The sequence below is a fragment of the Balaenoptera ricei genome, chromosome 16, assembly GCF_028023285.1.
Source record: "Balaenoptera ricei isolate mBalRic1 chromosome 16, mBalRic1.hap2, whole genome shotgun sequence".
NCBI lineage: Eukaryota > Metazoa > Chordata > Mammalia > Artiodactyla > Balaenopteridae > Balaenoptera > Balaenoptera ricei.
Window position 1 is genome coordinate 112,172,494 of NC_082654.1, and position 20,191 is coordinate 112,192,684.

The following is a 20,191-nucleotide window of genomic DNA, read 5'->3' on the forward strand; positions in this document are numbered from 1 at the left end:
TTTGCCTCTGATACCTTGTGGGATTTTTTTTTTTTTTAATTCAGACAGAAAGTCACAAAAATTATACTCATCCTCATCAGTTCACTCAGTCCCATGTAATTAATTTTTTTTTCATCTTGATCTTTTTTTAGCACTTTTATGAGTTCATCAGTTTTTCATTAGAGTTCTGAAAATGCTTATTCATTCAGTTCAGCAGTACAGTCAGTTACCAGAAACCTGTACTTGTCAAGAGTCTTTTCCATGAATTTCTTGAAGATGAAACCCTTTTATAAGAACATATTTGCAAAAGCATCAGAGTACACCCAGAACTGTCTGTAAATGACAAAAGACTTAAAAATGACCATGGTTAAAGATATGATGAAAGTTCATAATAATGCAATTGACGAGAAAATTAGTTATTTCTGAGATATACATTTTAAAGTAATAACTAGGATTATGACTTATAACATTATACCAGAACATATAAGATTTTTAGAAATTTCATGTAATGTCTGAAACATTTATATTAACATATTTCCATACATATTTCCATACAAATACAAATATAAGATTTTTAGAAATTTCATGTAATGTCTGAAACATTTATATTAACATATTTCCATACAAATAACCCTATGAAAGTTTAGTATTAGTTGTTTTGTTTGTTTGTTTTTTTATATTGCAGGTTCTTATTAGGCATCAATTTTATACACATCAGTGTATACATGTCAATCCCAATCGCCCAATTCAGCACACCACCATCCCCACCCCACCGCAGTTTTCCCCCCTTGGTGTCCATATGTCCATTCTCTACATCTGTGTCTTAACTTCTGCCCTGCAAACCGGCTCATCTGTACCATTTTTCTAGATTCCACATACATGCGTTAATATACGATATTTGTTTTTCTCTTTCTGACTTACTTCACTCTGTATGACAGTCTCTAGATCCATCCACTTCTCAACAAATGACTTAATTTTGTTCCTTTTTATGGCTGAGTAATATTCCATTGTATATATGTACCACAACTTCTTTATCCATTCGTCTGTTGATGGGCATCTAGGTTGCTTCCATGACCTGGCTATTGTAAATAGTGCTGCAATGAACATTCGGGTGCATGTGTCTTTTTGAATTACGGTTTTCTCTGGGTATATGCCCAGTAGTGGGATTGCTGGGTCATATGGTAATTCTATTTTTAGTTTTTTAAGGAACCTCCATATTGTTCTCCATAGTGGCTGTATCAATTTACATTCCCATCAACAGTGCAAGAGGGCTCCCTTTTCTCCACACCCTCTCCAGCATTTGTTGTTTGTAGATTTTCTGATGATGCCCATTCTAACAGGAGTGAGGTGATACCCCATTGTAGTTTTGATTTGCATTTCTCTAATAATTAGTGATGTTGAGCATCTTTTCATGTGCTTCGTGGCCATCTGTATGTCTTCTTTGGAGAAATGTCTATTTAGGTCTTCTGCCCATTTTTGGATTGGAGTGTTTGTTTCTTTGATATTGAGCTGAATGAGCTGTTTATATATTTTGGAGATTAATCCTTTGTCCGTTGATTCGTTTGCAAATATTTTCTCCCATTCTGAGGGTTGTGTTTTCGTCTTGTTTATGGTTTCCTTTGCTGTGCAAAAGCTTTGAAGTTTCATTAGGTCCCATTTGTTTATTTTTGTTTTTATTTCCATTACTCTAGGAGGTGGATCAAAAAAGATCTTGCTGTGATTTATGTCAAAGAGTGTTCTTCCTATGTTTTCCTCTAAGAGTTTTATAGTGTCCATCCTTATATTTAGGTCTCTAATCCATTTTGAGTTTATTTTTGTGTATGGTGTTAGGGAGTATTCTAATTTCATTCTTTTACATGTAGCTGTCCAGTTTTCCCAGCACCACTTATTGAAGAGACTGTCTTTTCTCCATTGTATATCTTTGCCTCCTTTGTCATAGATTAGTTGACCATAGGTGCGTGGGTTAATCTCTGGGCTTTCTATCTTGTTCCATTGATCTATGTTTCTGTTTTTGTGCCAGTACCATATTGTCTTGATTACTGTAGCTTTGTAGTATAGTCTGAAGTCAGGGAGTCTGATTCCTCCAGCTCCATTTTTTTGCCTCAAGACTGCTTTGGCTATTCGGGGTCTTTTGTGTCTCCATACAAATTTTAAGATGATTTGTTCTAGCTCCGTAAAAAATGCCATTGGTAATTTGATAGGGATTGCATTGAATCTGTAGATTGCTTTGGGTAGTATACTCATTTTCACAATGTTGATTCTTCCAATCCAAGAACATGGTATATCTCTCCATCTGTTGGTATCATCTTTAATTTCTTTCATCAGTGTCTTATAGTTTTCTGCATACAGGTCTTTTGTCTCCCTAGGTAGGTTTATACCTAGGTATTTTATTCTTTTTGTTGCAATGATAAATGGGAGTGTTTCCTTAATTTCTCTTTCAGATTTTTCATCATTAGTGTATAGGAATGCAAGAGATTTCTGTGCACTAATTTTGTATCCTGCAACTTTACCATATTCATTGATTAGCTCTAGCAGTTTTCTGGTGGCAGTTTTAGGATTCTCTATGTATAGTATCATGTCATCCGCAAACAGTGACAGTTTTACTTCTTCTTTTCCAATTTGTATTCCTTTTATTTCTTTTTCTTCTCTGATTGCCGTGGCTAGGACTTCCAGAACTATGTTGAATAATAGTGGTGAGAGTGGACATCCTTGTCTCGTTCCTGATCTTAGAGGAAATGCTTTCAGTTTTTCACCATTGAGAATGATGTTTGCTGTGGGTTTGTCATATATGGCCTTTATTATGTTGAGGTAGGTTCCCTCTATGCCCACTTTCTGGAGAGTTTTTATCATAAATGGGTGTTGAATTTTGTCAAAAGCTTTTTCTGCATCTATTGAGACGATCATATGGTTTTTATTCTTCAATTTGTTAATATGGTGTATCACATTGATTGATTTGCGTATATTGAAGAATCCTTGCATCCCTGGGATAAATCCCACTTGATCGTGGTGTATGATCCTTTTAATGTGTTGTTGGATTCTGTTTGCTAGTATTTTGTTGAGGATTTTTGCATCTGTATTCATCAGTGATATTGGTCTGTAATTTTCTTTTTTTGTAGTGTCTTTGTCTGGTTTTGGTATCAGGGTGATGGTGGCCTCATAGAATGAGTTTGGGAGTGTTCCTTCCTCTGCAATTTTTTGGAAGAGTTTGAGAAGTATAGGTGTTAGCTCTTCTCTAAATGTTTGATAGAATTCACCTGTGAAGCCATCTGGTCCTGGACTTTTGTTTGTTGGAAGATTTTTAATCACAGTTTCAATTTCATTACTTGTGATTGGTCTGTTCATATTTTCTGTTTCTTCCTGGTTCAGTCTTGGAAGGTTATACCTTTCTAAGAATTTGTCCATTTCTTCCAGGTTGTCCATTTTATTGGCATAAAGTTGCTTGTAGTAGTCTCTTAGGATGCTTTGTATTTCTGCGGTGTCTGTTGTAACTTCTCCTTTTTCATTTCTGATTTTATTGATTTGAGTCCTCTCCCTCTTTTTCTTGATGAGTCTGGCTAATGGCTTATCAATTTTGTTTATCTTCTCAAAGAACCAACTTTTAGTTTTATTGATCTTTGCTATTGTTTTCTTTGTTTCTATTTCATTTATTTCTGTTCTGATCTTTATGATTTCTTTCCTTCTGCTAACTTTGGGTTTTGTTTGTTCTTCTTTCTCTAGTTTCTTTAGGTGTAAGGTTAGATTGTTTACTTGAGATTTTTCTTGTTTCTTGAGGTAGGCTTCTGTAGCTATAAACTTCCCTCTTAGAACTGCTTTTGCTGCATCCCATAGGTTTTGGGTTGTCGTGTTTTCATTGTCATTTGTCTCTAGGTATTTTTTGATTTCCTCTTTGATTTCTTCAGTGATCTCTTGGTTATTTAGTAACGTATTGTTTAGCCTCCATGTGTTTGTCTTTTTTATGTTTTTTTCCCTGTAATTCATGTCTAATCTCATAGCGTTGTGGTCAGAAAAGATGCTTGATATGATTTCAATTTTCTTAAATTTACTGAGGCTTGATTTGTGACCCAAGATGTGATCTATCCTGGAGAATGTTCCGTGCACACTTGAGAAGAACGTGTAATCTGCTGTTTTTGGATGGAATGTCCTATATATATCAATTAAATCTATCTGGTCTATTGTGTCATTTTAAGCTTCTGTTTCCTTATTTATTTTCATTATTTTCAGGGTGAGGCTGTCAGGGAAGAGTTGGCTATTTTAGGGAAGGTGGTCTTGAAAAGCCCCTCTGAGGGGGAAATGTTTGAAAACCTGAATAAAACGAGAAAGCCACGTGGCCATTTAGGGGAAGAGAAGAGGTTCTAGAAAATTGAAGATTCTGTATGAACTACTGTTCTTTAACTCTTGCCCTGACTCAACAAAATGTTGACGTCTTCCCATCTTAGTAAATATGGATTATAACTCCATCTTTTATGGTTGCATTATATTCCAGTGTGTATGTTTTACTTAGTCTATTATTGCATAAACTTGCGATTGTTTCTAAAATTTTAGTAGGATGAACAGTGGCCAGTGAATATACTAATTCGTGCAGCCGTTTTCCTCTCGTAGAGTGATTTTCTTAGTTCATAGAAGCAGTCAAAGGCTGGGTCAAAGGGTGTGCACATTTGGCATTTTAACACACATCGTTAAATTGTCCTTCTGAAAAGTTGTATCTAGTCATCTTCCGCTACTAGTTCAGTGTGGTAAGACCATTTGACATAATTTTTATTTTTACCAAAGGTATATATGCAGATAGTGAAAGAGACAAATAGTTCTTTTTATGAGAAACAGAAGCCCTAAGCCTCCAGGTCCTCAGAGGCAACAACTTACAAGTTAGCTGATTCTTGTATCATTTACCTCCTGAACTTCAAATTACAGTTTTAGTTATTATTTGTTGCCTTTCTATAGTGGCTAAGGATTTGACTTTTTCTCCATCTTCCACTGCCCACTCCACACATCTTTACTTTTAATCCCCCCATCCTTCCAATATAGTTAATTTCAATTGTAACTATTTTTGGCACTTCTATTAAGCTGTGTAAAAGCTGAGCCATGTAGTATACCATGATTCCTTTTCCTTTCCTGCACCCTCTTTCTTTTCTATGAAGTTAATACCTATCTTTGCGTTTGCTTTGCTTCTTATGTATTTTCAAACTGTTCCCTAGTTGTGTAAATGTCCAATATCCAGTGTACCCAAAGACACTAAGTAGACTGTTGTTTTAATTTCTTGAAGAATTATCTCTCCAAGTCTTCTGACATAATCTGGAAAGGTTGCTCAGCTGTCACTGCAAGATGTCCCTCCCCATCATGTGGACAGTTCTTCTCACCTCTCTCTTAGGTGTTTAGATCTCATAATTTCCTCATTCTTGGTTTAATCTCTCATTTAGTGAACTGTGTCCTCTGGTTAGCTTCTTATGAAAGAAGACATGGCAGTAAATATTTTTGAAAGCTTTCATGTCTGAAAACAGCTTTATTCTACTTTTATACTTAATTAACAATTGTGTGGGTATAGGAGTACAAGCTTGAAATTATTTTCTCTATGTTTTGAACTCATTGATCCATTGTCTTCTAGTTTCCATTGGTGTTGGTGAGAAGTCCAGTGTTATTCTAACCCTTGATTCTTTTTGTGAAACCTATTTATTGTCTCATTTTCTGGATGCTTCTTGGATCTTCTGTGTCCATGGTATTCTGAAATCTAGTGATTATGAGCCATTCCTTGTGCTGGGCACTCAGTAGACCCTGTCAGTCAGGAAACTTATAGCCGCAGTTGCAGGAAGTTTCCTTGAATTGTTTATCCTCTCTTGGCCTGTGTATTATTCAGAAACTGGATGTTTTAGAAAGATCGCCTAATTTTCTTATCTTTTCCCTTCTGTTTTTCAGTGCTGACATTTTGTTCTGCTCTATGTGAGATTTCTACATCTGTATTTATGTCTTCTTTTTCCAGGAGCTCTTTTTTGTTACCTAAATGTTCTTTTTCAAATTTATATAGCAACCTGTTATTGTTTAATGGAGGCAGATATCTTCTCAAATTCCTTCAAATATATCTTGAGCACCTAGTATGTGCCAGGCCCTGAGGAGATAGCAGGGAACAAACCTAGTCCCTGCCCTTGTGCAGTTTATGTTCTTAGGGGGCAAAGGGAATAAGAAATGAAAAAAACATAAAGATACACACACACACACACACACACACACACCTGGATGGTACTGAATACAGTGAAGGGATATGGAAGGGATAAGGGTGATAGGAGTACCAGGATGAGGGTGGGGGATTTTCTTTTATATAGGATGGTTTGGGACGGAACAGAGGGGAGAAGAGGAGATTGAGAGGTTCTGAGGTTAAAAAGGCAGCTGCGGGCTTCCCTGGTGGCGCAGTGGATAAGAATCCGCCTGCCAATGCAGGGGACATGTGTTCGATCCCTGGTCCAGGAAGATCCCACATGCCACGGAGCAACTTAGCCTGTGCACCACAACTACTGAGCCCGTGCTCTAGAGCCCACGAGCCACAACTACTGAGCCCACATGCCACAACTACTGAAGCCCGCGCGCCTAGAGCCCGTGCTCTGCAACAAGAGAAGCCACCGCAGTGAGAAGCCCGCGCACCACAACGAAGAGTAGCCCCTGCTCGCCACAACTAGAGAAAGCCTGCACGCAGCAACAAAGACCCAACGCAGCCAAAAAAAAACAAGGCAGCCACCAAATCGTGTAGGGCCTGGGAGACCACTGTTAACACTTTGGCTCTCCCTGTGAGTGAGCTGGGAAGCCACTGAAGGGTTTTGAGCAGAGGAGCGAACATGGTCTGATTTGTTTCAAAACCACTAGGGTTCTTCGGGGAGAATGGTCTACGGGGACCAAGCAGAGCCACTGGAGGTTGTTGCTGTAGCGCAGATGAGGGATGATGGTGGCCGGGACCAAGGCGGGAGCAACAGAAGGCGTGAGGAGTCATCCATTTCTAGATGTGTCTTTAAGGTAGAACCAGTAGGATTTGCCTTCGCATTGGTTGTGAGCCGTGAAAGAAGGAGGAGCCACAGGTAATATTCAGCTTTTTGACCTGGGCAGTTGAGGTAGGAGGACGGCGAGCAGCCGATTTGGGCCGGGCTGAGGAGAGGTTCGGTCTGGCCGTATGTTTTCAGTGGTGTGCTCAGGATGTGGTTGTGTAGATGAGTCCGGGCTCCATGGGCAAAGTCTGGCTTGAGGATAGGATTGCCTTACTTGGGAATTATTTACTCCTAGATGATATTTAAAGCAGTGAGACTGACTTCACCAAAGGAATGACAGTAGAGAAGAGGCCCTAGGACTAAGCGAGTCTTGGAGCCGCAGTGCTTCGTGGTGAGGGAGAAGAGGAGACGCCATCAAAAGAACCTGGGAAGGAGCGGCCTGTTGGGTAGGAGAGGAACCAGAGGGGAGAGTTCACCTGGAAGCCAAGTGAAAAGGAAGCTTCTGGAAGGATGTGACAAGCTATTTTAAAGAGCTGTGGGTAGATCAGGGAGGAGGAGATCAAGAACTTACCCTTGGATTTAGAAATGGGGTAGTTTATGATCTTGCTGTGCTGTTTCCAAGGAGATGAAAGCTTAATCACAGTGGGTTCAAGAGAGAAGAGGAGAATTGGGGGCAGCAGGTATAAACCATTTTGGGGGGAGTTTTGCCATAAAGGGGAACAGAAATAGGGTGGAAACCAGAGATGGATATGAGGTTAAGAAAAGGTGTGTGTGTGTGTGTGAAGACAGGTGATGTGGCAGTATGTGTTTGTAAGCTGGTGGGAGTGACCTGGTAGAGAGAAGGGGAGGAACTGGTGCGCAGGAGAAAGGGGGCACTTGCTCAGTCCATGCCTCGTGGGTGGAGGGGCTGGCAGCCAGTGTGCAGGGGGCGGGGCAGCGTGCTCACAGCGCAGCAGCAGCAGGCAGAGCTGGGAGTGCTGGGGGGAGTTTGACTGCTTCTATTTTCTCAGTGAAGCAGGAGGCAAGGTCAGCCCTGAGAATGAGAATGGAACGTTGTTTGCTTCGTGTACTGGTGCTTTACCAGAAGTGTGAAGCAGAAGCACTCCCGTGAGGAAGGGTAGTCACTGCTTGTGCTGTTAAAACACATACACACCCCTGGGCTCCGCCCCCTGAGTTTCTGACTCATTTGGTCTGGGGTGAGACCTGGCTTCAGTAATTTTAAAGCCTTAGACGTGATTCTCCTGTATACTCTGGCTGAAAACCACCAGCAGAGTTCATCTCATTTAGTCCTCGTAGTAACCATGTGGGATAGCTGTCGCCCCATTTTACAGTGAGCCAAGGTCAAATGGCTAGGACGTGTTGGAGCCCTGGTCTGCCTAGTTTGAAGACTGATGCATGCTTCCAAATCCTGTGTTATCTCCCCTGCAGAGTGCTTGATCTTGGCTGAGAACAAGTGTTCCCAATTTAGATTTGAATGAGTCCACAAATAAAAAGCAAATGTAGGGGAAATTTTTTAACTTGCTAGTTATGAGAGAAACACACATTAGAGCAATATTAAAGTTACGTTTTGTCCTTATTAAGTTAGCAAAAGTAAATTTTAAAATGATCAAGATCTGTGCTGGTACAGCAGTGGTAAACAGAAGGCCTCATTCATTGTGAAGTGTAGTAAAAACTGAGACAGTCCTTTTGAAAGACCCCATAATGCCTATCGAGAGACATGAAAATGTTCATACCCTTTGAGGTAATTATCTCATTTCTGGGAAAGTATCCCAATAAAAGCATTCAGCAGCATAAGAATTCTATATATGCCAAGGTTTTTCACCAGCTTTTTTTTTTTTTTTTAATTTTATTTATTTACTTATTTATTTTTGGCTGTGTTGGGTTTTCGTTGCTGCGCGCGGGCTTTCTCTACTTGCAGCGAGCGGGGGCTGTTCTTCGTTGCGGTGCGCGGGCTTCTCATTGCGGTGGCTTCTCTTGTTGCGGAGCACGGGCTCTAGGCGCGAGGGCTTCAGCAGTTCAGGCACGTGGGCTCAGTAGTTGTGGCTCGCGGGCTCTAGAGTGCAGGCTCACTAGTTGTGGCGCACAGTCTTAGTTGCTCCGTGGCATGTGGGATCTTCCTGGACCAGGGCTCGAACCCCTGTCCCCTGCATTGGCAGGCGGATTCCTAACCACTGCGTCACCAGGGAAGTCCCTTCACCAGCTTTTTACTGAAGATAAAACAACCTAAACGCCCAACTGGAGAGAAAGTGATAACTTAGGTTATCATTCTGTTGTAATATTATCCAGAGTATTTCAATATTAATTATGAAGATTATGGAGCAGCATGACAGTGCTTACAAGATATAAATAAAAACATTAAAAACCAATAGCTATATAGACACTGTATATGCAACTACATAAAAACCACACTTGATAAAGATTGGAGGAAAATGCTGTTAAGGAGAATAGCTATTAGAGTAAAGGTGGTGGGATTAAAGGTCCCTTTTCAAAAACTGCTTTTCCTGATTAAAAGTAATTTTTCTATATAATTATAGACGTACATATGCTCGTTGAAGGATTGTAGTATTGAAAATTATAAAGAACAAAGTAAAAAACTCATATACTTGAATAGTTCAGAAATCAACAATACAGATATTTTGATGCAAAGGCATTTCTTCTATTAACTGAGTTCGTAACACCTTTGAGTGTAACAATCAGGTAAGAACCAAGATTTGCTTTGCTTGGATGACACCACTGGTTATAAGGAGAAAACAGCTCTCTTAAATGGAAGACCACTGTTGCAACTAAACAAAGCAGAGGAACGTACAACGTGCTTATGTTCCAGAACATGGCGACTGTCTTTGCTTTATGTTTGTGATCCATAGTGCAATGAAAACTGCAAGGTCAAGGCCAGATATGACAGGGAGGACTGGCCCTGAGACTTCTGGATTAGAAGGCAAATAAGGAAGTACTTCTGTGTTTTTTGTTGATGTTAGTAGTTTTGATCGGCTGTTACTTTTAACTCTAAATAACAACAACAAAATACATATATAATATCCATAATAATATATAAAATATGAAGAACACTTTCATTATTGAAATTTCTATGGGAAAAATTATTACTACTCACCTCTAGATTTAATTCTCCTTTTCTAATGGAAGTGATTATTTTTATGACAATTTTTGATAATGTAAGTTTTCTTAGAAATACAGTTATCATGTAGTAGAATAGACTATATTATTCTTGTTTGCACTTGTGTAAACTATGTAAAAGAATAATCCATATCATCCTATAAAAGATCCATTATATTCAGCACATTTTCCTATATTAAAATGATTTGAACATAATTTTCTAATTTATGGAGAAATAAAACTCCATTAGGATATTGATTAAAATGTAATAAATCCTAACCTAGAAAATAATGAGGAATTGGTATCTGGGAGACATTCAGGAACATGATATATCTTTCTGGTTACTATTCAATCAAGTTTTATAGTTTTTCTTAAATAGGAAACCTCAAGAACATTCCTAGGTATTTGTGTTGTTTTGTTGTTGTGATTTTGGCTTATTTTTCCTTTCTTAAATATTTTTCCTTTGGTAGTAATATTTTAGATTTTTATTTCATAACAACTTCTTTTTAAAACTTAGATAAATTGACACTGTTTTCGAGTTGAATATCTTATATTTTCCAGTAGGTTATGCACCATAGTATGATAAACACATATTTGTAGGAAACCAAAATCAATACTTGTTAGTTTGCCCTTTATTGTTTTCCTTGGTGAAGGTAGTTGACCCAAGCCTAGGAGTTGATTCTCAGAGTTTCTGCTCTGACGCTCTCCCAGCTTTGTTAAAATCCGACATATATTTCTGCATTTCAGGGGCCTCCTTTTTAGTGGCTATAGAGAGGTCACCCCTCTCCGGTTAAGATGCCATGATTGAGTATTTATCTCCTTGGACCTTTCCTTATAAGGTAGTTATATTTTAAATTCTCTGTTTGTAAGAAGGAGACTTGTCCAGATTGCCTTCAGAGGTAGGAGTTTGTGGTAGGGATATGAGGAACATAGGCCTCTGAGCCACGCCTGGTCTCAAGACCTCCATGCCTGAGGTGTTCAGTTGTCCTACAGGAATAACAGCACAGCATACAGTAGGCATACCTCCTACACTGAGGGTCCCAGCTCCCCGGCATGTACCTGGCACCCCTCGCTGTGAGAGAGAAGATTTGACTGGGTTCATTTGCCCCTGCTGGGACGTAGCGTTGCTTCATCCAGGCCTTAGTATTTGGCTTTGCAGAGTAGGATTTTCCAGCAAACAGCCTCTCTCTGCAGGTTCTAGAGAAAAGCCACAAGCACCCATTGGCTCATGATAATGACCTTGCAGATGAGTCTGGTTTCTGGTCTCCTCACCTGCTGTATCCCCTGTGGTTCCTCTAAACCAGTAGCTCTCAAGTGGGGGGGGGGGGTGATTTTGCCACTCCAGGGGACATTTGGCGATGTGTAGACAGATTTTTTACTGTCATGACTGGGTTGTTGGGAGGGGATGTGCTCCGTCATCTAGTGGGAGCGGGCAGCGACGCTGCTGAAAGCCCTCCAATGCATAGGGCGGCCCCCGCAGCAAAGAATGCTCTGGTCCAGATTGTCAACAGTATCAAGGTTGAGTAACCCAGTTCTTAACCCGGGCAGCTTCTTTTCTGCTACCTGTTTTTCTCTCTGATGTTGTCTGGCTGATGGGGAAATGACAAATATGGTTTTTGTATTTTAATCCTCTGTGCCAAGCCTTGGGCTCTGGGCACTGAGGATAAATAAGGGTTAGCAGAAGGCCCAGCTCCTTGCAAGATTCACTGCCTTTCAGAGGTTTTGGTGAAAGTGGAAGAAAGACCTGATGAAGCAGGGAAAATCTAGCATGGTGGGATTCCACAAAGATCTGAAGGGCAGGGAAAGAGTTCATATTTAAAGCTCGATTGTTAAAAGGAAGGCAAAACTAGATAGGTTATGGGTCTTATCTAAATATTTTTTGGTATTGGTTTTAAATACATCTCTGGATAGTAGGTCAGTCTTTTTCTTTGCTCTTCCTATGATCTGTCCCTTTCTACTGTATCCCCTTCCTAGCTCTCCCTTTGAATGTACTAAAGCCGACTCATCCTCCACTCTATCCAGGGATCGATAAACATACTAAGAATTTCCTTCTCTTTCCTCCCTTTCACCCCGCACAGAATTTGCATCCTCTCCTAGAAGGTGACATTTAAAACAACTTGACTTCTTTAAAGAGTTCAGAAGTTTTCAGTGTGGTGGCACCTGCTGTTTCTAGATTGCAACTGACACCCCTTTTTCCTCACCAGATCGCCTCTCGGTGTCGATTCCATGTCTGAAATCCTATCCATTTCCTCTATATAATCCTGAGTTCCTGGCATCCACATTCTGTCTTAAGTGTGAGTTCTGCCAGGGCACAGCCTCTGTTCTTTCAGGAGAAGAGTGAGCCAGGAGGCGTTCCAAGGTGACCTTGCATCTCCAACGACCCCAGCTCAGTGCTCTGCCCTGTCCTTCATCCCACGCCTCCACTTCTGCCCGCAGCCCTGCTGCTTCTGCCGGCCTCTGGGTGTCCTAACCTTCAGCTGCTTACGCCCACACATTTACCCCAGTAGGGAAGTCACTCCAAGGATTTCTGAACCAATCCCTTGCCCTGAGTGATTTTAAGCCAACGGGTGCCTTGTCCTGTATTTTCCCTTGGAAACTTCCCTTCTTCAGCTTTTTCCTTTCTGACTTGTCAGTGCCTTTCTGATGGTGGCACACACGTCCCTTTCCATCACTTCCGTTTTGAACTCTGCTGTGTTCCGTGGCCCACGTTAAGCTGGTTCAGTCAAGTTTGAAACCTTTAACTTGCCTCTGAAGTTGGTCCCGTTCCTTCTCTGCTCCTTGTCAGGGTGCATTTTCACAGAACCTAGGTGTCTTTGATCCTTTTTCTTTTTTTCTCATAGTATCAGCCTCGATGACTAAATCAAAAATTGTTTTACTCTTATCTCATTTTTCCCTAAGTGTCTGATAATCTAGCAAAGCCTAAGCAGTGGATTTCTTAACTGAAGCCTCCTACCTACTGATGGCTGCCTAGCTTTACTACAGCTTAAGAATAAACCTGATAAATCATAAAATCATAAAAGATATTTATTCCTCCTTCTTGGCCCTTAGATTTGCAGTATTGTCCCTGAGGTTTCTTCTAGCTCAGCCTGAGAAGGTGCCTCTCACTCTTCAGTGGTTCTCACCTGGGCTGTATGTTAGTATCGCTAAGGGGCTCTTTAAAAATACTGTTGCTTAGGTCGTCTCAGGATTCTGATTGAACTGGTCTCGAGTGAGGTTCAGGTATTAGGATTAGAAAACGAAAATTCCTCTGGGTTATTAAAATGTGCCACCAGAGTTGAGAGCTTCTGGATCTTTGAAATCCTCAAGCCTTGAAGCTTATTAGTATGTTTATCTCACAACCCTGGCTGAGGAACAGGACAAAGAGAACCTTGGAGAATCTAACATGATATGCTCCTGGCAAAGGCCTGTCCATCGAAACTCTGTGCATTCTTAGATTTGCTTGTTTATTCAGAAGACAGTAGCTGTTTGTCTGTTAATGTGGCAGGTAGCGTACTAGGTGCTGGGAGAACAATTTGACAGGGGCCTCATCCTTGCAGAGCTGATAGTTGATGATTCAGTTCTGACCTAGAAATGAATTCCTGTCCTGTGAGATGTTATTCATGGCTCAGAGAAAGAAATGACCAGGACCTACCAACCAAACTAGGTGATGAAGAAATACTAACAGCACTGGTAGCCCCAAACCCCTGTGCCTCTTCTCTTAGTGAGCTTAGCTGGGCCATGAACCTAGAGCCTAGAACTCTCTTTGGCTCTCTGTGAAGGGGGAAATAAAGTCCAAGACTAAAGGTGACCCTGGGTGACCTGCTCTTGGCCACTTTCTTCTGGGCCCACATCTTGATCTTAACCTTAACTTTATCGCTAACTGAAGGAAGAGGGAAGAAGTTTGTTGAAGACATTCAGTTAAGGAAGATGAGAGCCTGCCACCTTCCCTGAAGCCTGGAGCAGTGGGGCTGCAGAGCCCACTCCTTGTGGTCCTTTCCCTGGACCCCTTGGTCTGCTAAGTCGTGGGAACACATCCCCAGCAGGAGGTAAACTCTAACCCCAGCAGCTGCAGGAAGCAGGGATAGATTAGACATCACGGAGAACAGTTGAAAAAGAACACCAAAGTAGGCGAGCAATCAGAAACCTAGATCTGAGGGAGTTCTTTTTATAATTCCCCCGCCACGCCTTTCTCTGGAGGCTGGGGCCTCACTAAATGTCCTTGAACTACCGCAGAGTGTCCGCACCCCTCATCCCTGTGGTCGCCTGAGAGCTCCCTCTAGAGGTCAGGATGTGTGTGATCAGCAGCTTATTGACCATACTTCATGTTCACATCTGGTCAAGGGTATCCTCCCTCCAAGGGGTCAGCCTGGAAGACTCAACACTTAATTCAGTGGTGTTGGACACTTTTCAAGAACATTTTGCACATTTATTCAGAACTGTATGTGACTTATTTTTTTGGAACCACTGTAGTGATTGCAAGTATTCATTTTTTCTTCAGAGCAGATTTGTTGTTTTTCTACAAACAGAAATCATTCAGCATGAAATTCGTTGAATAAGCCTCGCGTTGAGGTTGTAAATTTGACCTGAAGACAGTTTCCATGACCAAGTTCAGAAACGCCTTGAGTCGGGGCTTCCCTGGGGGCGCAGTGGATAAGAATCCATCTGCCGGTGCAGGGGACACGGGTTCGATCCCTGGTCCGGGAAGATCCCACATGCCACGGAGCAACTAAGCCCGTGTGCCACAACTACTGAGCCTGTGCTCTAGAGCCCACGAGCCACAACTACTGAGCCTGCATGCCACAACTACTGAAGCCCGCACACCGCAAGAAAGAGTAACCCCTACTCGCCACAACTAGAGAAAGCCCGTGCGCAGCAACGAAGACCCAACGCAGCCATAAATAAATAAATAAATAAATTTTTAAAAAAAGAAATGCCCTGAGTCACAGCCTCATTCATTCATTCATTCAACAGTAATATTGAGCACATCCTCTGGCAAGCACTGCCCTAGGCTCTGGGGATACAGCAAGACTGATTCTAGCTCACGATGACAAATTAATAATAAATAACAAAACAAAAAATAAACAAGTTGCCAAATAAATATATTTTCTAGAAGGAGAGATACCATGAAAAAGAGTGGAGGATGCAAGAGGGGAGGCAGGGGGCTGGTTTAGAGATGGTGATTAAGGAAGGCTTCTCTGAAAAGGGGACGTTTGGGTGGAGACCTGAGTGATGCAAAGCACAAAGCCATGTCACAGTGTGTTCCTGGCAGTGGCAGTAATGAATAGAAAGGTTCTGAGGGAGGACAAGCTTGGTGGGTTTCAGGAACATCAAGGGAGCAGTGTGGGGAGAGTGGAGTAGATGAGGGGGCAATGGTAGGAAACAGAATTGGAGGCATGGGACCTGATTCTGAGGATGATGGGAAGCAACAGGAGAACTGGGATTTGCTGGAGTCCGTGCTTGGCTTTCTAGGGTCACTGTTTTGAAAAGTAATATTTATATTTATGACTTAAGGCACAAGTTAGTTAGCTAATGTTATGGTGGGTGGGGTTGGAGGTGGGGAATAAATACACATCTATGAATCTGTGTAGACTGTTACTGCAGGAAGGTCCAAGAAAGCCTGGGTGATGGGTTAGGACACTGCAGACAGGTCCAGAGAGAAAGGGCACGTATTTTTAAATTTATTCTTTAGTAGTAGTTGAATTTTTATCATATGTGTGTATTTTTAAGAAGCCTGTTTATTAATATACCATACGTGTGTGTAAGATTTGATCTTTACAGAAGTAGTGTAGCTGTTTGTGTTGATGAAAACACAAAGGGACTTTAAACTAATTCCTCCTTGGAGATAATTTGATAAACATTTAGAGGTTGCTTGGCATTTGGATTTCTATGAAATCCAAGCATTGATACTTAAGCGCTTTCAACAAGTGAATTGTCCTTCTGTTTTCATAGATAACACCTCATTTTTCTATTTCAAATTACATCTTTTACTCCTTTGCCCAGGCAACAGAAACAGACACCAAAATCAGAGTGTGCACCCGGGCCTACCATCTCCTTTTGAAAAAACTGGGCTTCAATCCAAATGACATCATCTTTGACCCTAATATCCTCACCATTGGTACTGGGATGGAAGAACACAACTTGTATGCTGTTAATTTTATCAATGCAACAAAAGTCATTAAAGTGAGTATGAGTATTTTTCTCCTTTCTACCCAAGACATTGCTTAGATTTATCACATGGCTCCAGTGAATAGTTTGAGCTAACATATATATTTATTGGCAAGGAATATTGACATTCTTATTCTTAGGTAGTAAATTGGTTTTCTGAAATTTAGGGGCCTTTATTGTTTTTCTTTTATATGTTATTTTATACTGTGAAGTAAAGCACACATACCGGGAAATATAGAAAAAAATAATAGAGTATGATAAATAATTAATTATGAAGCATGTAATAGCTTTCACTTTCACTTGCGTCCTGAAATGGAACATGGGTAGTGCCCCCATGGCTCTCCCTTTCTCATTACACCCTCATTCTGAATTTTATGCATGTTTCAACAGGCTGAGTTTTATGATTCTACTTTGTTGCTTTTCTTTAAAATTTTATCACTTCTGTATACACAGTCAATCTGAATTATCCATAGATTTTGTATCTGCAAATTCACCTACTCACTGAAATTTATTTGTGACCCCAAAATCGATACTGATGGTGCTTCTGCATCATTCACAGGCATATGCATGTGCAGAGTGGTGAGAGAGCTGAGTGCCTGACCCACGTGTTCCAGATGAGTCAACAGGGTTGAACCTCTTGGTTCAGCCCTCATTCCGTAAACAAGTGCCCTTTTCATGGTCCGTTTAGTGCCATGTTTTTCACATTTTTGAGCTTTTTCTTGGTGATTGATTTCTCTATTTATATGGCCCCCATGCATTGTGCTGAAGTGTTGTCTAGTGTTCCTATGTGCAAGAAGGCTGTTATGTGCCTTATGGAGAAAATATGTGTGTTAGATGAACTTTGTTTAGACACGAGTTGTGGTGCTGTTGGCTGTGAGCTCAGTGGTAGGAAATCAACAATATATACTAAACAAGATGTCTTTAAATGGAAACACATATAAAACAGTGTTATATGTTGATCAGTGATGATAATTTTGGGACCAGAGGTTCACGAACCTAACCCTGCATTTCCCATGGGAGCAGTGTTTTTTTTCCCCAATTTGCAGTGTTTGCAGTGACTTCATAGAACATAACTATCACAAATAATGAGAATTAACTGTATAAACAGTATAGTTTCGCCTATTTTTGAGCTTTAAGATTCTAATGCCTTTTTTCCTCACCCAGTCTCATTTTAACGATTCACCTGTGTTGTTGTAGCTGTACTTTGTTCATTTTAATTAATGTATAATATTCCATCATATACCTGTTTCATAATTAACTGTTCTGCTGTTGATAGACATTTGGTTTTTTGTGGGTTTTTTTTTTTTTTTAATGTTTTATTTTTGGCTGCGTTGGGTCTTCGTTGCTGCCTGCGGGTTTTTCTCTAGTTGCGGAGAGCAGGGGCTACTCTTCCTTGCAGTGTGCGGGCTTCTCATTGCGGTGGCTTCTCTTGTCGCGGAGCACGGGATCTAGGCACGCAGGCTTCAGTAGTTGCAGCGCATGGGCTCAGTAGTTGTGGCTCACAGGCTCTAGAGCGCAGGCTCAGTAGTTGTGGCGCACGGGCTTAGTTGCTCCACGGCACGCGGGATCTTCCCGGACCAGGGCTTGAACCCTTGCCCCCTGCATTGGCAGGTGGGTTCTTAACCACTTCCCCATCAGGGAAGTCCCTAGACATTTGGTTTGTTTCCAATTTGGGTATGTTATGAGCAAGGCTGCCATGAGCGTTCTTGTATATATCTCTTGTATATATCTCTTGCATGAGCTTCCCTATAAAATATACCCAGAAGTGGAAGGGTTGGGTCACAGTAGCAGACAGTGACCAGCTCTCTCCCAAAATGCTTGAGCAAGTTTGTACTTTAACCAACAGTAAGTAAGAGTTCCTGTTGTTCCACATGCATACTAATGCTTGATATGTCATAAGGTGTGGTGGGAACCTCAATTTCCTTTTGCCCTTTTAAAATTAGTCAAGTTTATAGTGAACCTGGGAGTTTGTTCATTTAGGCAATGGAAGCCTTCTAGTAGCTTGTGCCTGCCGTGAATGACCAACTACTCTCTGTCTCTCTGTTTGTTCTCTCTGTCTGTCTGTCTCTCTCTCTCTGTTATCTGTCTCTGTTTCTTTCTTTTTCTGTTATTTATCCAGCAAAGTTTTTTTTCTTTTTAGCTGCGCGGTGCGGCATGCAGGATCTTAGTTCCCCGACCAGGGATCGAACCCATGCCCCCTGCAGTGGAAGCGCAGAGTCTTAACCACTGGACTGCCAGGGAAGTCCCTCTCCAGCAAATATTTTATGGCATACTCACCATGTATTGTGGCCCTATCATGGTCCCTGCAGAAGTATACAGAGATAAAGCAGAATTTTTTATTTTCCCTTAGGGAGATTAGAGTCTAGTAGGAAGAACTATGAAGCACTGCCTTTGTGATGTCCTGATATGCAAGTTGTGGTCTACGTCTAGCTAAAAGAAGCTCTGAAATACTTTGAACTCTATATGTTTGGTTTTTTTTTTTTTTTTTTACTTTTCACTGTTATAAATAAAGCTTAAGGGATGTGATTGCTGCTTTTGGCAAAGTAGGGAAATCTTTTCACATTTTAAAATTTTTTTCAGGAAACGTTACCTGGAGCCAAAGTAAGTGGAGGTCTTTCCAACTTGTCCTTTTCATTCCGAGGAATGGAAGCCATTCGAGAAGCAATGCATGGGGTTTTCCTTTACCATGCAATCAAGGTATAGTGGAACACCTGTTTACCCTTTGACACCAGCTTTTACTTAGGGCAGGGGTTTGCAGACTTCGGCCCACAAACTAACTCTGCTCTGCTTTATTCAGAGAGTTCTGTGAATACAGTTTTATTAGAACAAAGTCACACACTCTCACTCATATCCTGTCTATGGATGCTTTTATGCTACAGCAGCAGAGCTGAGTGGTTGCGACAGAAGCTGTGGCCTACAGTATTTTCTATCTGGTTCTTCACAGAAAGAGTCGCTGACTCCGATTTAGAGTATCCCTAGAAATCCTCATTTTTCTTTTTATTGCCCTTAGTTTGGTATGGACATGGGGATAGTGAATGCTGGAAGCCTTCCTGTGTATGATGACATCCACAAGGAACTTCTCCAGCTCTGTGAGGACCTCATCTGGAACAGAGACCCTGAGGCCACCGAGAAGCTCTTATACTACGCCCAGGTAGGGAGAGGTGTTCCGATGGATGGCTTTTCCTATCTTTGAATCTTTCATTCACTTAGTGTTATTAGACCTTCGTTGTAGAATAGAAGCAAGGATCCAGCCGTGTCTTTGAATCATTGAAAGTTTCTACAGAGAGTTCTAGAGAAGGTGTTTTCATTAGGGCAAGGAAGGAGAAGCAGGCCTTACCCATCTGCTTCAGTATTCTTAATTTATATTTCTTTAAGTTTATTTTAAAATGTAAAATTAATTTTTCTCATACCAAAGTAACACATATTAACTCTAGAAAATGTACAAAATACAGGTAAGCAAAAGAAGAAAATAAAAATTACTCATAATCCTACTACCCATTTTTAACCACTGTTGAGATTTTGTTACAACCTTCTAGTCATGGTTTTGGTTTTTTTCAATACGAATATGTGCTAATAGGTGTGTCCACACACACACACACACACACACACACATACACGCACACTCACATTTTTAATAAAAATGTTAACTATATTCTCAATGCTTTTTTGATAACCCGTTTGTTTAGCAGTATACTGGGAACATCTTTCCATTTTATTGGATATTTTTCTACCTCATAATGTAAATTGGCTACTTTGGATATTTTGTTACAGCTTTATATTTGTATTTATACCTGTTTATATTAGGATCTAGTCCAGTTGTGGCACAGTTCTACAGTTCAGGGTTTGAGGTCTGTACACATTTGATCTATAGACATGAGAATAATTTTAGTTAATCCAAAAATCAGTTCCTTGTTTCCATTTATTATGTGTTCGGCAGTCCTAGGTGTATTAAGTATCTATTATGGGTGCTGCTTCCTAGAACTCAGTTTAAGGAA

At 40.8% G+C, this 20,191-nt stretch overlaps 1 protein-coding gene across 9 annotated transcripts in view; it reads left to right on the plus strand.

Moving 5' to 3' along the window:
* MTR (5-methyltetrahydrofolate-homocysteine methyltransferase) overlaps positions 1-20,191 on the plus strand; it is a 125,783-nt gene that overhangs the window by 41,833 nt on the left and 63,759 nt on the right. For all 9 annotated transcript variants that reach the window (XR_009498093.1, XM_059900971.1, XM_059900967.1 and 6 more), the window contains 3 exons: positions 16,032-16,211; positions 18,777-18,893; positions 19,207-19,347. Coding sequence is in view for 8 of the 9 variants with exons in the window: in XM_059900971.1 (XP_059756954.1) it covers positions 16,032-16,211; positions 18,777-18,893; positions 19,207-19,347 (438 nt within the window). In the remaining variant the exon portion in view is untranslated. The remainder of the gene's footprint in view (positions 1-16,031; positions 16,212-18,776; positions 18,894-19,206; positions 19,348-20,191) is intronic.